The sequence below is a fragment of the Heptranchias perlo genome, chromosome 36 (assembly GCF_035084215.1).
Source record: "Heptranchias perlo isolate sHepPer1 chromosome 36, sHepPer1.hap1, whole genome shotgun sequence".
Taxonomy (NCBI): Eukaryota; Metazoa; Chordata; class Chondrichthyes; order Hexanchiformes; family Hexanchidae; genus Heptranchias; species Heptranchias perlo.
The window spans coordinates 12,186,254-12,202,090 of NC_090360.1; the positions used below are offsets into that span (position 1 = coordinate 12,186,254).

Below are 15,837 nucleotides of genomic sequence, written 5' to 3' on the forward strand. Positions count from 1 at the left end.
CTTTCGTGTCATTTAAGTAGAAGTCATGCATGCAATAGTGCAGAATGGACCATCAAACCGAGTTCCCCCTCCCCCCTCCCCCAGGGAAAAAAGAAAAACTTCCCTTCCCGCCCCATCAGCGGAGCGCATGCGGAAGTCTGGCACTGCAGAATACTGACCCAATCTCAGCTCCTACTAGCTACTAATGTAAGCCTATTACACTGATATTTAACATAAGTAAGTTTGATGCATGAAGTCTACTTCTTTTCATTGGTCCGGTTGTTCAGAAAGTGGTAATTAAAATTTTAGGAATGAATACGAAATCCCTTCTGTGTTGAGCTATTCGGAGATACAGCAACGACAGTGATGTCTTTGTAACAGAAGGAATATGTGTACGATATGTACATTTCAGAATAGAATCGACATTAAAATTGTTTGTAACCGACTATTAATAATCAGGTATGAATTTTGGTATTTGTCCGCGTGCCTGAAATATATCAGCGTGTTTGCCAGGTTGTTATTGTAACTGGTCGCATCTGTACAGTCCTGCTGCTGTATTATAGCAGTTTATTGGTATAAAGATGAGTTGTTGTTTCGGAAATATGTTAATTTTCAACAAAAAAAATCAATCTTCTTCTCTTGCAATAAGATGACCGTTCTAATCGATTTAATGGCACGCTTTATATTTCCACATTTGGATCATGTTGATAACAGTATGTTTCAGCTGCTACATATAAATCGTTAAAGCACCTCTGCTGTACAACAAAGTAACTGTACAGATAACAATGTTGATTGTTAAATTGATATTTTTTAAAATCTCGTTCCACCAGCATCGGACATACTAACTTGCTTGTCACTTGTTTCCAGCAATAATTATATTTGCATGCGGTGAGTGATTCATAAATATGTCAGTACTATAAAATATAGGCACGTACTTCAAACTTTCTATTTAAAAATCATGAATTATAGCCACGAAAAATGTATTCCCATTTAGGGTAATACGAAGTATTTGCTGTCTTGTACTGAGACCCATCTGTCATCTAGACAATAAAGAAAGCCGCTGTTACTTTTTCCCTGACGTTGAAAATTTATGGGCGCCCTACACTGCCCTAATAACTCAAGCATTGTGTCAACGTTTGACAGGCTTGCAGAAAAACAGCAACCCTGTTATCAATCAAACAACCCTTTGCATATTTTTAGCTGCGCTCTGATCTTCAAGACACGTTTATGTATGAATTATATCATTATGAATCATTCTACAGATTTACTGTAAGGCGGAACGTGATCTATCACGTCTTTCAAATCAACAAAAGGAAGAGAGATTTTTACAGTTTTCACCATTTTAGCATGCTTGACACTTGTGGAATTTTACACTGGAATAAACACCTTTTATAACGAACCTAATTCGCGCATAACGCTGTAAAATCCGCACGTTTACAATTCAATTTATAAAGCAAAGTTTATTCTGTAGATTTTATTTTTTAAATATTCCAGGAAACCACCCCCAAGTTCCCTTTCCTGCAAGTAACTATTCCGATGTATCAGTAAAACTCAGTACGATGACATTCAGATCTTCGCGCTTTCTGTGGTTCGTTTTATGTTTTCTTCTGCTTAATAATCGTTTTGAAGTAGTGAGGATGTACTTCTATGTCTAAAAACTGTTGCTCTCGCTCTCTCTACAGAACAATTTGGAATTGTTTAGATTTGACAATTTTTCTTCAGTACTGTTATCAGATCCAACTCACTTTTTTTAGGAAATCTTTGAACAATAAAGACGGTTACCCTGTTGTTCATGATGGATGATTGCAATATCTTAAAATAACTAAAATTTCTAAAAATCAACGAGTAATTCTGATTTTCCTCTTCATTATTAAAAACCATTGTTTGAAATGGCTAACGTCAGTAATAAGCTAAGTATTCTACATTCGCCAGAATTTTATGGCTTCAAATGTCATTTCAATAAACCTTAAGTAAATTATCTACCAACAGATGCTTCTTTTAAGTAAATTTAAGCTATATTAAAATTGACAATATTTCAATTATTTGGTTTTATGAAACGTTAAGATTTAAATACGTATACACAACACAACTTTCTAATTGTACGGTACTATCAACTATATAACCGAGTACAAAAGTTCTGATTCAAGCGCAAGGTACAAATCAAATCATGAATCCCAAGGAGATATGGGTTCTTCAATAAGGTAAATACAAATTTCACCATCACTGAGATTTTGGGAAAGTATACAGAATTCCGCTCGTCCACCAACAACAATTTTAAAATTACTGTTGCTCTTAATAGGAAAGGGATACATTTTTTCTTATTTCAATACATTGGAATTAAATTGCATACCCGAAAGTAAGACTTGGTTTCTATTATTCCTGCAAACTTAAAAACTTTTCCCTCTTGAATGTAACTATTATTGCACAGACCACTAGTAGGTAAAATCAGGTACCGTGGTAAGTGAAATATTTTCACTTTTAAAACTATTTTAACTGCGCTTCGATACACTAAAAATGGATTTACATTTTACATGAACCAGTCCTGTCGCAACAAAAAATACAGAACAATTAAATATTGATGTATTTCATGGTTCTAAACGCGCGTAGGTCTTCCCTCTGTGTGTACACCTGATCGCGGCATAATTTAGAAGGGCAAATGAACTCACATCCAGATGATATGGAATTTCCGATCTACATCTGTAATTTTAAAGATTAGCTTAGATTTAGTAAGTGATAATCGCTCCAGAGTGAAAAGAATTTTGTCTGCATTCCATCAACTCTAGATGGAAGCGAACGGACAAAAGCGGGAACATCAGCTGTCCCGCCTGTATATTAGACATGAATTTATTAAATCTGCGCTTAAGTAGTTCTCGCCATAGTTTTCCATAATGTTTCTTTAGAAACTAATATTGAATTGTGGTAATGTAACAAACCCTAAATTCTATGTCTGCGGCCCAGCAGCCCAATGTAGCTAAATTTATTCAAAATAGCACGAAACGTTTAACATTATCTTGCCTTTTCCCCATTATATTTAAGACAAGGGGCTCGTACTGTTTCTTTAAAACCAACTTCGCTCCAATCCGTTTGCTGTTGAAATCCATCCCTGGATTTACAAGATCTGACCTGACCTGTCAAGCGGATTATCATACAGAGAGATTAATAGGGTAGGCGGGTTGCAATAATAATCGTTTTGTTTGATGTGACAAGTTTGATAGGCGTTGATTTACTTACAAACTGATAGGCTTTTAATTGAGCGCCTCCATCCAAGTTAGATGAAAGGAAGCCGCGGCATTTTATGTCTGAAAAGCTGCCCAATTGCCCGGGAGTCTGAATACTTATTAGCCGGGTACGTGAACGGTCAAATACTTCTTTTTAAATGTACTACTGCCTTTTTTTCCAAATAATAAATCTCTTACATTGTGTGCAAATCGAATCGCGTTGACGTCTCTACCAATAACTGATAAGTGGGAAAAGTTGGACATCTTTCTAATAGTTCAAGTTTTTAATTAAATTAACTTAATTCCTGGATCCTCATTCCTTTATTTTGTACAGTATATTTTCCAAATAAGTCGTGTAGGTGAATGTTACCCTTTCAACAATGTGAAAAGGGGTAAATCGTGATGATTATGAAAAGAAATATGTGGTTGCTTTGAAAAAAATAATGTAACTTCGACACAAAGATGGTGTCGCTCAGAAAAGAAACTTGAGATCTAAGCAAGACTGTTCAGGTCACTTCAACTCCAGATTTACTTTTTGTGTTTTAGAAAGGATAATGTAATACTTCCTGGTATTTCATTATTTTCTGTTAAACTTCAAGCATTGTGCTAAGGAAACGTGCCTACCGTCGTATATCGAAAGCACAACCGATGTGTGTTTGGTGGACGTTTTAATTTGGTTCGTTTTCCCCTCGCCCTGTATCTAGGCACGCAGACCTAAACACTATTATTTAAACCACGCAGCTTCTTGAGTCTCCCTTCGCACTGAAGTGAACAAATCTCCGAAAAGTCTTCCCACAGTCGACTCCACCTAAAGCAATTAATCTTTTAGTATTTCTCACCGGGAGGCAGGACAAATACAACAAGAACAGATAGTCGTCTCTATGGTATAGTAAGGAAAACAGCTGTTCCAAGCAGTTAATGCAAATGAACACAAATGAAGGTACAGCGTTTCAATGTTTACTGCACTTCATCCATCAACCTGACGAGCCATTAAAAAGAACTGTTCTGTGCAGATCGAATTTACTCCCACCACTTGGGAACCGTTCAGTTCTCTCCCAGCACCATTACACACCTGGACAAATTTGTGCTTCCTTTGCCACATTATTTAAGTAAAATACGTAACAAGAATCCTCTTTATACCTAGGAGGTATTGGTAATGTACTTTCCACTTGTACTCAAAGAAAGATCTTCATATAGACTTCCTAGTCTAATTCACAAATACGTTTATACTTTTTAAATTTTATTATAATTACTTAAAAGGAAATTACGCTAATAAATTTGTGAAAGTCACTGCATCATTCGGGGATGACCGTAGCCAGGTTTTGTTATGCCTTCAGTGTCTAAAAGGGTTTCAGACAAACCACGGTGTCTTGATTATATTTATGTATATATACTGCTTATATGTGTTTCCCTTGCATTTGGTAAAATTGGACTTTTGCCTCAATTTTCGGTTTGGAAATTTTTACATCGTTTGTGTGTATTTTTTGAAAATGTTAAAGTGGTATTATTTACTGAGAAGACAAGTTGAGTGAGGTTCAGTCCGAATAGATAATCCATCTCATAAATTGCTAACGACCCCTCAGCACTTTCCGTGTTCTTCACTTGTCAAACGTGTTTTTATCTCCAAGTGACCTTTTGTTAATGTTGTAGATTGTGTGGGCCACCATGTCGAGGCCGGAAACAAAAGCAAAGATTGATTAGCACATACATTTGCCAGTGAAAAGAAGAAAACATCAAACAGAAGTCAAAATCTTACAACCGTTTATCATTTTTTTAAATTAAAAACTTGCAATAATATATGCAAAAAGTTTCACGTTTCGGAAGTCTCATACTTTATGATAGATTTTTTCTGCGAACGTTTACTTGTTTTGCAAAAAGTGGTAACGTGCAATACAGTTTGTGTGAAAAACCACGACCGTAGTTTATGCGTGTATTATGAACCTTTTATAGCAGTGACTTTGATCAGGCCGATCATTTGTTCTAGCTGTCAGGTTTAACATGTCAAGACTTTCAACATGTCAATCTTAATCTTTTTCAAACACCCCTACGTGTGACCATCTGATTGACTGATCGGTGATACGATCTCAATAATGTCATTTTGTTTGTAGTCTGCCGCGACGACCTGGTGAGATTTCTCAATTTAAGATTTTTTAAAATGTTCTTTTTCATAAGAAGAAATATTCAACAGGAAAGTAAGCCATTAATGACAAGAAGTGAAGGTGTATAATTCGTTCAAGCGAATTGAAGTGCGGTCTAGTGCGTCCGCCTTTTGTTCGCATACAAATTGAGTTTACTCTGAGAACGATTTATTTCCCTAAATTGAATGCCTCTTTTCAAAAGCCGTTCTTTTTCAAGTCACACCAGGCTTGTAATCAGCAACAAAAGCTGACATAAATCAACCCAGATTGACAGGACTGACAAATAACTGATTGATTGCGGTTGGGGAAATTGACAGTTGGAGGGGTGGGGGTGTTGAATTGAAAGCATGTGACATTGAGATCCCTCTCCGGATTGGTTTAATATCGTCACATGCTGGAGTCTAAAATTTCGCCTTCACACAATAACCAACACACACACACACACAAAAAGTTAACATCACATCCCCTTGACCCTCCAATCACCTCGGGGTTCGGTGCTCATTGTGTGATTTGATTGGAAGGCGGCAAAGGCTTTAATCTTAAAGTAATTCGGTGTTTGAAGTGTTGACGGCCAGATTGTGTGTTGCATGTTGTGTTGTGTGTAGCTAAGCGGTCGTGCTGCCTGTCTGATGAGCGCCGTGCAGGATTTGGGCAGGGTCTCCAGTACTGTGAGTGAAAGCAACCACAGCGTCCTCGATCGGCACAGTCCCTCTCGGAGTGTTGGTTCAGTTAGGTCATGATTACATCGCCTTCCGTCTCTACCCACAGAATTACAGCGACTGAAATCAGCAATAACAGCAGCAGGGGAAACAGTAGTAGCAAACCTTTCTACCACTCCGTACCTCCCTCAGACCCTTTAAGACAAGCTAATCGTCTTCCTATCAAGGTTTTGAAAATGCTTACAGCTCGCACCGGACACATTTTGCATCCTGAGTATTTACAGCCTTTACCATCTACGCCCGTAAGTCCCATCGAGGTACGTTTCTTACGTTTATGCAATTTTGGTTATACAGTACAATTTTATTATCTAATCTGTACTATAAATAATGTATGCATGGAAACACGAGAGTTAATAATTTCCCACGTACCCGTACCTTTCTTATCCGTCGATCCTTTTGTAAGAGAGGTCGCTACAACGTAGCAATCAATTTGGACACGTCTGGGCAAAATGTTAACCCACCAAGTTACTGTAATGATAGTTGATTTTAAAAGATTGGTTAGTGTACGTAGCTACTGCATTGTTAATCGTGTAATAATATCGATATTTACAATTAGACAATGAATTCGCTATTACTGGAAAATGGAAGGCTATGAAATAATATATTATGCTTATGCCAGAGGAAACTATTTTTATTTTTTATTTAATTTTCTTGTAGCTCGATGCGAAGAAGAGTCCTTTGGCACTTTTGGCTCAAACATGTTCTCAGATTGGGAAGCCGGATCCCCCTCCATCCTCAAAGCTAACTTCTGTTACTTCAAATGGTACAAGTGATAAAGACTCCGGAAAATCCGCTCCATTGAAACTTAGTGACATTGGCGTGGAAGACAAGTCGAGTTTTAAACCGTACTCCAAACACACAGAGAAAAAGGATTCCAGTTCCTCGGGCTCTTCCAGCGTTTCTGGGGAAAAGTCTGGTTTCCGCGTGCCTAGCGCCACCTGCCAACCATTCACGCCAAGGACAGGCAGTCCAAATTCCAGCACTTCTTCACCCATGCCATCCGAGGGCAAAGGCACTGACAGTCAGGAAAAGAAAGATATCGACACCGTAAAACACAGCTCTACAGACAATTCCACGACCACCAGCGTCAGCCACAACCGGATTAGTGTCAGTTGTGCTGGGATAAACGTGGAGGTGAATCAGCATCAGGAGACTTCAGTTTCAAAACCCATTACTTCGGAGACTTCAGCTCTGGGTTCTGGACTTGTTGCCCCTGTTTCGCCCTATAAACCCGGACAGACTGTTTTTCCTTTGCCTCCAGCCAGTATGACCTACCCAGGAACTCTCGGAGCCTACGCCGGCTATCCGCATCAATTTGTACCACATGGCGTCAGCTTGGATCACGCCAAATCCAGCCTGGTCGGAGCGGCTCAGCTGGCCAGTTCTTTGGGTTGTGGCCTCTCCAGTAAACCTACCGGTTCCAGCCCATTAGCCGGTGCCTCTCCACCCTCAATGATGACGGCCAGTCTTTGCAGAGATCCCTACTGTCTAAGTTATCACTGCGCTGCTCACCTCGCCGGGGCGGCCAGCAATTCTTGTACCCATGATCCCACGGCTTTGAAGTCTGGATACCCTCTGGTTTACCCCTCACACCCTCTACATGCCGTCCACACGTCCATGTCCAGCAACGCTGGAACGCCAACCCTGACAGGACACCATTTGTACCCTTATGGCTTCATGCTACCTAACGACCCCCAGCCACACATCTGCAATTGGGTCTCGGCCAATGGACCATGCGACAAGCGATTTTGCACCTCAGAGGAACTGCTCAACCACTTGCGAACGCACACTGCTTTCTGCGGGACTGATAAACTCATGGCCGGTTACCCAAGTTCGTCTCTGGGCAGTGCGGCGGCGGCGGCAGCTGCAGCAGCCGTGGCGTGTCACATGCACCTCCCACCGACAGGGGCGCCTGGGAGCCCTGGCGGTCTCACACTAAGGAGCCCCCACGCTTTAGGACTCAGCAGCAGGTACCACCCGTACGCGAAGAGCCCCCTGCCGACCCATGGAGCTCCAGGGCCGGTCACCACTCTACCAGTGCCGGCTACAGGACACTATTACTCTCCATACGCACTCTACGGCCAGAGGTTAACCACAGCTTCAGCACTGGGCTATCAGTGAACACAGACATTCAAAGCTGCAATATGCATTGCGATGAAGGCTTATGTGGGTCCAATTTCAAAACCGTCAGGAAAAAGTTTTTTTTTTAAATGTTGACCTAATTTTCTTATGTTAAAATAATACAATCTGATTTTTTTTAATGTCGTGAAACCAGCCATCTCAAAGGTGAAACGATTAGTACATACGTAAAGATTTCATCCTATTGAATTGTTTTGAAAATTAAGATATGTAAATAGTTTTTTTGAAAGTTTTGAAATGCAATCCAGGTAGTCCCACACAAAGCAGATTGCAGTTTAATGGACCTTTCATGGTGTTCATCAATGGACAGGTTCCGTGAACGCTGTATTTATTTATGTTAGCTTCAAGCGGGGGAAAACATAACAAAGTGCATTACTTAACAAAAAAACTGATAGGTAACGTGGAACACAGTGTAGAAAAAAATAGGGGTTTTCCGAAGTTTCTTTTAAATTGCTATGATTGTATTGTACGTTCTTATTTAATGTCTCCTGGAAAAGAATTTACATGCATGTTTGTTACTAAATTCCAACTTGTCATTATAATTTCAAATTGCAATTATTTTTAAGGTGTACCATGGAAAGAGAATTGGTATTTTTTGTATGTATTCTGGAAATAAGAAGCAGTGCTATTCAAAAATATGACCGTCTTATTTTGTTATTAAATGAATACTTGATTACAATTTGTAACTTCAGTTCGCATTATATAGGTTTTCAAATACGTTTTTGCTACTTTACAAGTTTTTTCCTCATTCCTATGAGTGTGCAAGGTTTTTTTTAAAGTGTTTCATTTCTGACCAAGGACACCTTTTCGCTTGAGGATGCAAATATTAGTTTATTATAGTTTTAAAATTCTCTTGTCCTTTCTTATATTCCATTGTATAAAGTGCAAGTCCAACGTTTAGAATCTTAAAGGTCAATTAACGCATTTTTTAAGATTGAAGATATTCCTCTCTGGGAAATTGCAAACTCACCACATGCACCTCCACCGAAGCAGAAGAAAAAGCCGCACAAATCAATCGCCTACTACATACAAACTAATTATAGTTTAAAGTACTGAAATGCAAACTGGCCTGCTTTTTCGATTCAGTTTTATAAAAATTTATTGTAAATCTCTTCGTAACGCTATATGCACTTTGTTTATAATACCCCATATTATCATTGAGACAATCAATGTACCAGATGTTTGGATGAAAACAGTTCCACAACAACCCGTCACTTTTCACGATAGTTGTAAATATTTTTTTCACCTGCTGGTCACTTCATACCGAACCTGACTTCAGTTTTCATAAATCTGACGCAGGAGAAAGGACATGCAAAATGGTATTCCTAGAATCCCGTTAAGAGGCAAATTAATATTTTCAAATCTGAGGAATCATTGGCCCAGGTTATGGCAAGCAAGCTCCCGTTAAGCCTTTTCTCAATGAACGCAAATCTACTTCAGATAGGTAGATATCCAGCTCTAAATGAGATATTTCCTCTCTTCAAACTTCGTCAGTCTTAACGTATGAAATACGTTGCTGGTCAAGCGCCGGAAAACTGAATTTGTTAGTGCTAAAAGAATTCCGCTTTTTCCAACTGATTAACAAACTTACATTGCACAATTACTTCCACATAAAAATAACTAAAATGTTAAATAAATGACAATTTGCAATCAACATTTTTTTTAAAAAAGGTGTCTGTAACGGATGCTTTGAAAAGGTATATAAAGCAGTCTAATCCCAAGGAATGTACGCAAGGAGGTAAATGACTTGCAACACATTATATGCTAATTGAGGTAATATACATTCTTAGTGCATTAACAAAGACTCAAACCCACTAAAATAATCTTTCTAAAGAATCTTCTAAGGGATGTTTTAACGCTGTATGTACTTTGAAGCCTACAATGACTGCTCACTTTAAAAAATTCATTCGAAACGAGCACATTACACATAAATAGCAGCTACTTATACCTGGGGTATTGGGCGTGTGTCCAAACAACCTATTCGGGGAACTGAAGTGAATCAAAGAAGTATTATCATGACGGATATACTGTACCCTTCTTATACATTAAACGAAACTAAACTTATTTTAATAACTTAACTGCTGCTATTTTTTCACAGAGAAGACAGCAGGTGATACGACATCGCATAGACAGGGGTATCATTGATTTTTTTTAAGTGACGATTTGTCATTTTATTGAACCATGTTTATATACTTATTTGTTCAGTGGCTCGTCATGGCTGGTAGTTTTTCCCTCCCTCCGGCTTTGTTTCTCGGTAAAGTAGATGGCAGAAACACTTACCTTTTATAAATGCATGATACAGTATAATTACTGTTCCAAGTTATTTTCCTGTGGCGGAAATATGATAATTGCAACAGAACCTGTGCAGTCTAATTAGGCACATTAACACAGAAATAGTTTGTATTTTTTCTGACTATTGCTCATGCTCCTTATTACTCGGAACGCTTAAAGATACCTCAAATTAAGAAGCTTTTGGTCTTAATAAGAATCTTTTGTTATTTTTAAACGTGCACTATTGTGATTATTTTAAACCCATTTGATTATTAAATGTGTCCGATATTCGTTTTACTCATATCATTTAAATTGACATTGTTATAGGTTAGTGTAGTGGATTATCTATGACCACTTCGGATAACCTTTTAAATGTTTTAGTTTGAAGCAGCGACCATCCAAGTCTTTTTTAAAGAACCATTTGGTGCTTTAGCCACTTTGTTCATTCAGCCTGAAAAATACTTCTGAAGCAGGGCCTTTTATTACTCATCGGTTCATGCAGAGATTGTTTAGGTTATTAGGCATTGTGCCTATATATTTTTTGGTTTCGTTTTGAGGTTGACGGTTATAAATAGCAAAAGAGAAAGTGTTAATGGAGTGAGTGTGCGAGTTTTTCTGCGTTTCTTCTCCGATATGGTGCCGTCAGTCTGGATGCTTTCGCAAGCTGACAGCAGCCGCTGGTCGCCGTCACCCGCACGGAATCGATCAGAGACTAGAGCTGCTTCAAAAAGACAACCAGCAGAAGGGCAAATCACATCAAAAGACAGCGTGCAAATTCACATCAGCATAGCCCAAAGATTCAATTCGGCAACCTCGATATATTCACTTCAACACATCCAACAGAATCAGTTCAACAGATACCAAAGACTCATTCGGCTCAGCGCCACCATAGATTGGTCTAACAACGCACAGAACTCATTTAATTCTTCAATACATTACAAAATCGATAAAGTATACAAATAAACGTCTTCCATTTTTAAATGACGGTTAGAAGACCCTTTACCCACAGTTTTCCAAATATGAACGTTTTTAAATGCCCTGCACAATTAACTTTCGATCTGACGCTTACATAATGGGTACTGTTTAAAATCAGGAACGACCTATTTCGGGTTTCTTTGCATATACAGTACTGTAACTATTTAAATAATGCGATGTAATAAACAATAATGTCTCTGAAAATCGAAATTCTTAGGACTTATGAAAATTTCCTCTTGACTATCTTAATGTTCAGTCCGTTTGGAAAGAAGGCCCAACAGCAAATACTTTGCACATTAACTAACGTGAAGCCGCTAAAGTATAAAACTGTTCTTCCTTTCCTCTGCCGGGACTGGAATCAGTACGTTGTGCATGGATGTAATGTGGCTGGTTTGATGTAGTTGATAACATCCTTTGATATCTCGCTATATGGGTCACCAAAGCGAAGAAGACAGGGAAGTGTTTCACTGGAAGAAACCTGCTCATTTGAATTAATTTACATATGTTATGCTATAATTCAAACATCTCACATGTAGTATATAGTGCGTCTGTTTTGACAATGTGTTAATGAATTTACAAGGCAGTTATACTACTCGTCCTTAAAACTTGTAGGCAACTCAGCACCTTCTCAACACCTCAAAATTTCACATAGATTTTCCAATAAAAAGGTTACTCTTCTGTAAACAGTAATTAATCTATGAATTTTAAAAGTTAACCCGTGGACATGCAAACAATGTGCAGCAAAATCAGCGAACGAATCTAAATCGGATATATGGTCTTGCAGGAAAACAGTAATCTGGAAACTAAAAGTATGTCAAGTACAGGCGTTTATATTTCAAAAAAGGCACACATTTGTAAATATTGTAATTGTAATCGTCATTTAGTGAATATAACTCTGAATATAAGCACATCCCACAACATCATTGACGCTTAGTATTTACTAAGTGGCCGTGACCGCATCACAACGGCTTTATTTTAATACAAAACTTGAAATTGAAATTAGTAAATTGGGTTCAGTAAATGAAGCACCTTTTTTCGCAAGCATGTTGTCAAGGATAAATTATATCTTGTTGGGAGATTTCTTCTGAACGCTTTTGGAAAACAAACAAGAGGGCAAATTATCTTTTTTCTTCGACACTATATGCACATTGGGGTTTTTTTTAAATCTCTAATCTCTGACAGGGTCTCCTTCACCCCCTGCTACTGGAACAACATCAAGATGAAAAGGAACCCAAATCTGAACCATTAATGGTATTTTCATATTATATGAAACAACATTTCCATGCGACAATTTTTCTGGAACCATTAACCGGCATGTTTCAACATATGAACCGAACCACACATTAACAGGAAACACATTTCCCTCATCAGGTAAAGTGCAGCAAACACAATCTTCTAATTTATTTCCAAAGATTAACGCAACTGTATTTATATTGGGCGGACCGCAGCAAGAGTTTGTACCTGGTTTTAGTGCGAATAGTCCTAGCAATCACAAAATTCCTCCATAGTTGTCGTTGCTGAGTCAGTATTCTAGGGCATGGCTTTTGTTAAAATGCATGGACTTTCTACAATTTGTTATATTAAATAGCTCCGATCACATCACTGTACTTACATGTCACTGCTAAGATGCAACACTCTGACGCCCAGCTCCATTTTACGGCGCCATATTATTCTATAATCACCGAACCACCTCTTTGCCCACTTATGGGTTTTGGTGCGTTTTCATTTTTTGCATTATATTCTGAATATCACTGTTGTACTATACATCCTCAAACTCCACAAGGAATTGCAATTTTCAAATGACACCGTCGATAGTTAAACCCGACATAACACATTGCCATCACACAACAGCAGATCTTCCCCAGCTTTTAGCACGCGGTACGCACTGCGCGCGGTAAAAAAAAGAGCGAGAGGAGCAGTTATTAGCACGCGGCGCCTGCTTCAGGTGGTAAACACGCGCCCGATTGACGGTTATTAGCACGCGGCGCCTGCTTCAGGTGGTAAACACGCGCCCGATTGACGGTTATTAGCACGCGGCGCCTGCTTCAGGTGGTAAACACGCGCCCGATTGACGGTTATTAGCACGCGGCGCCTGCTTCAGGTGGTAAACACGCGCCCGATTGACGGTTATTAGCACGCGGCGCCTGCTTCAGGTGGTAAACACGCGCCCGATTGACGGTTATTAGCACGCGGCGCCTGCTTCAGGTGGCAAACACGCGCCCGATTGACGGTTATTAGCACGCGGCGCCTGCTTCAGGTGGTAAACACGCGCCCGATTGACGGTTATTAGCACGCGGCGCCTGCTTCAGGTGGTAAACACGCGCCCGATTGACGGTTATTAGCACGCGGCGCCTGCTCCAGGTGGTAAACACGCGCCCGATTGACGGTTATTAGCACGCGGCGCCTGCTTCAAGTGCGCGATAGACCAGAGCAAAAGATGGCCCTGCTTCAGATGCTGAACGGTTGCAACTCCCGATTTAAAGAAGGGCCGTTGTTGCATATCTTGGGGGTTATGCGCACAGTTTACTTGCTCTGCTTCTTTAAAAACGCAGGAGATTATCACCTACCATCTACTCAGTAAAAGATGCATGGTAGCAAAATTGTACTTGCGCTTTACTACTACAGAGCACCTGTCTACTAACCAATCCACAATGTTCTCTCTTCATTATATTACACTTCATGGAATAAAAGTTAAAACTATCTTAATTGTCGAAATGTATAAGTACTTAATGCACTTTTTAACATTAAGATTGCTCAATAGTAAGGTATTTAAATATACCTAAATATTTCTGTTGCACATGCTTACAAACTCATCCCCACTCCCTCAAAACCACCTAATACCAAGTGAGTAGATAATAGTACCTGGCATCTAATCCACTGTTAATTTGCAAACCAATTAATGTTTGTTTTGTTTATAAACTAGCAAAATATCTCCAGAAAACTACTTGGCAGGAGACCTGTACTAGACACCAACACCAAAATAAAAATTTCCTGCATTAAAATGTCCTGCATCACTTCTCAAGGTATCACATCTTTGTATATAATTGCCCCTCATATTTGCATTAAGTACACTTTTGTAGGGCAATTAAAGGTAGTTTCAGAAATAATTGTTCTTTAAGCAGAGTCAAGTCTGATGAACACTATATCATCTGCCAAATAAACCCACCCTGAATGGGTCATTATACCTGAATAAATCAGAGTACTTCAATATTGGTATCTAGATAATATGGATTGGTTTACAACATTTGGTTTGAATCTAATCCTCATTTTATTCACCAGGTAAGAAGTCAAGAACAAGGGACTAGTCTTTTTCTCACTGCCTGTTACATAATATAACCATAAAGCTGAATGAAATAAAATGTGTAACATGCACTCAGAATTTAGGGTTGGCAGAGTAAGATTTTTTTTAACTGTATTGTCAAGTGAAGCTATACTTACGTTGAAGACATTAATTCATTTTCCCATACAAGGATAATTTGGAAACCATTATATAGTGGGACACAAAAGTAGTGTTTTATAGTATTAGTGGAGGAAAAGTATTTTTATTCATTTTTGCAGATTTGTTTTTACCAAAAAGCCTCTACATGAATTATACCAAATTTCTACAGGTTTAAATTAGCAATTGAGGTTCACAAAAATAAGGAATGCATATGTTGATGATATGCCCTTGTGATATGAGTTAATGAGACTCCACTAAATTAATTTCAAGTAACAAAATATCCCACAATTAGGCTATAAATGGAGCATATAAATGTGGTAGACCAGCTGGCATAGCGGGTCAGAACAGTATCTTTGCAATAATATTCAGATTCAACCCAAGACAATGTAATCAACATGCTATTTGTCCTTTAGCTGTAAGAGATCAAAATGAAATAAGTTTGGACAATCACAATCCAGTTCTAATTGACTACGAGTCTATAGCAAAAATAACTATTCAGTATTCAGCAGTAACTGGCAGTCACTCAGAGAAACCATGTGAATGGGTAGTATAGGAAATAAAAAAATGTCAAATTGATATAGTAGGAAGTGCTTTGTGAGCCTGGAATTCTGGTGCATTGTTGGAGTAGTGGACAGTGAGTTGAATGTACTACACTTGATCTGCATCTGTTTCATGTGAACATGTGGTGCAGAAAGTAGAAATATTTATCTCCCCAGCATTGGCAACTCTCACCTTGATGAGCATAATAAAGTTACTCTTCTCTGCCCTCCTAAAAGAATATTCTGGAACACAGTTTATTAAAACTAAAGTAAAACAGACTTCTAATGTTTAAAGTGAACCAGTGGGCATTTGACAGACAGGAAATCTCTTCTGAAGTCAAGATCAAAATTATATTTAGTGGAATTTCTTCTATGCAGACTGTAACATATACCTTTAAAGAAATATTTTTATATGGTTTT

General features: G+C 38.6%; 1 protein-coding gene across 3 annotated transcripts; it reads left to right on the plus strand.

The window, feature by feature from the left end:
• Nucleotides 1-119: 119 nt before the first annotated feature.
• Nucleotides 120-10,257, plus strand: znf503 (zinc finger protein 503). Of its 3 annotated transcripts, none has more exons than XM_067972550.1 (3): nt 120-186; nt 6,104-6,311; nt 6,712-10,257. In XM_067972550.1, the coding sequence occupies exons 2-3, from the start codon at nt 6,231-6,233 to the stop codon at nt 8,173-8,175; spliced, it is 1,545 nt and encodes a 514-aa protein (XP_067828651.1). In that variant the 5' UTR covers nt 120-186; nt 6,104-6,230; the 3' UTR covers nt 8,176-10,257. The 3 variants fall into 3 exon arrangements, with proteins under 3 accessions (XP_067828651.1, XP_067828650.1, XP_067828649.1); XM_067972549.1 differs by lacking the exon at nt 120-186 and adding an exon at nt 270-438; XM_067972548.1 differs by lacking the exon at nt 120-186 and adding an exon at nt 3,212-3,325.
• The last annotated feature ends 5,580 nt before the right edge of the window (nt 10,258-15,837 follow it).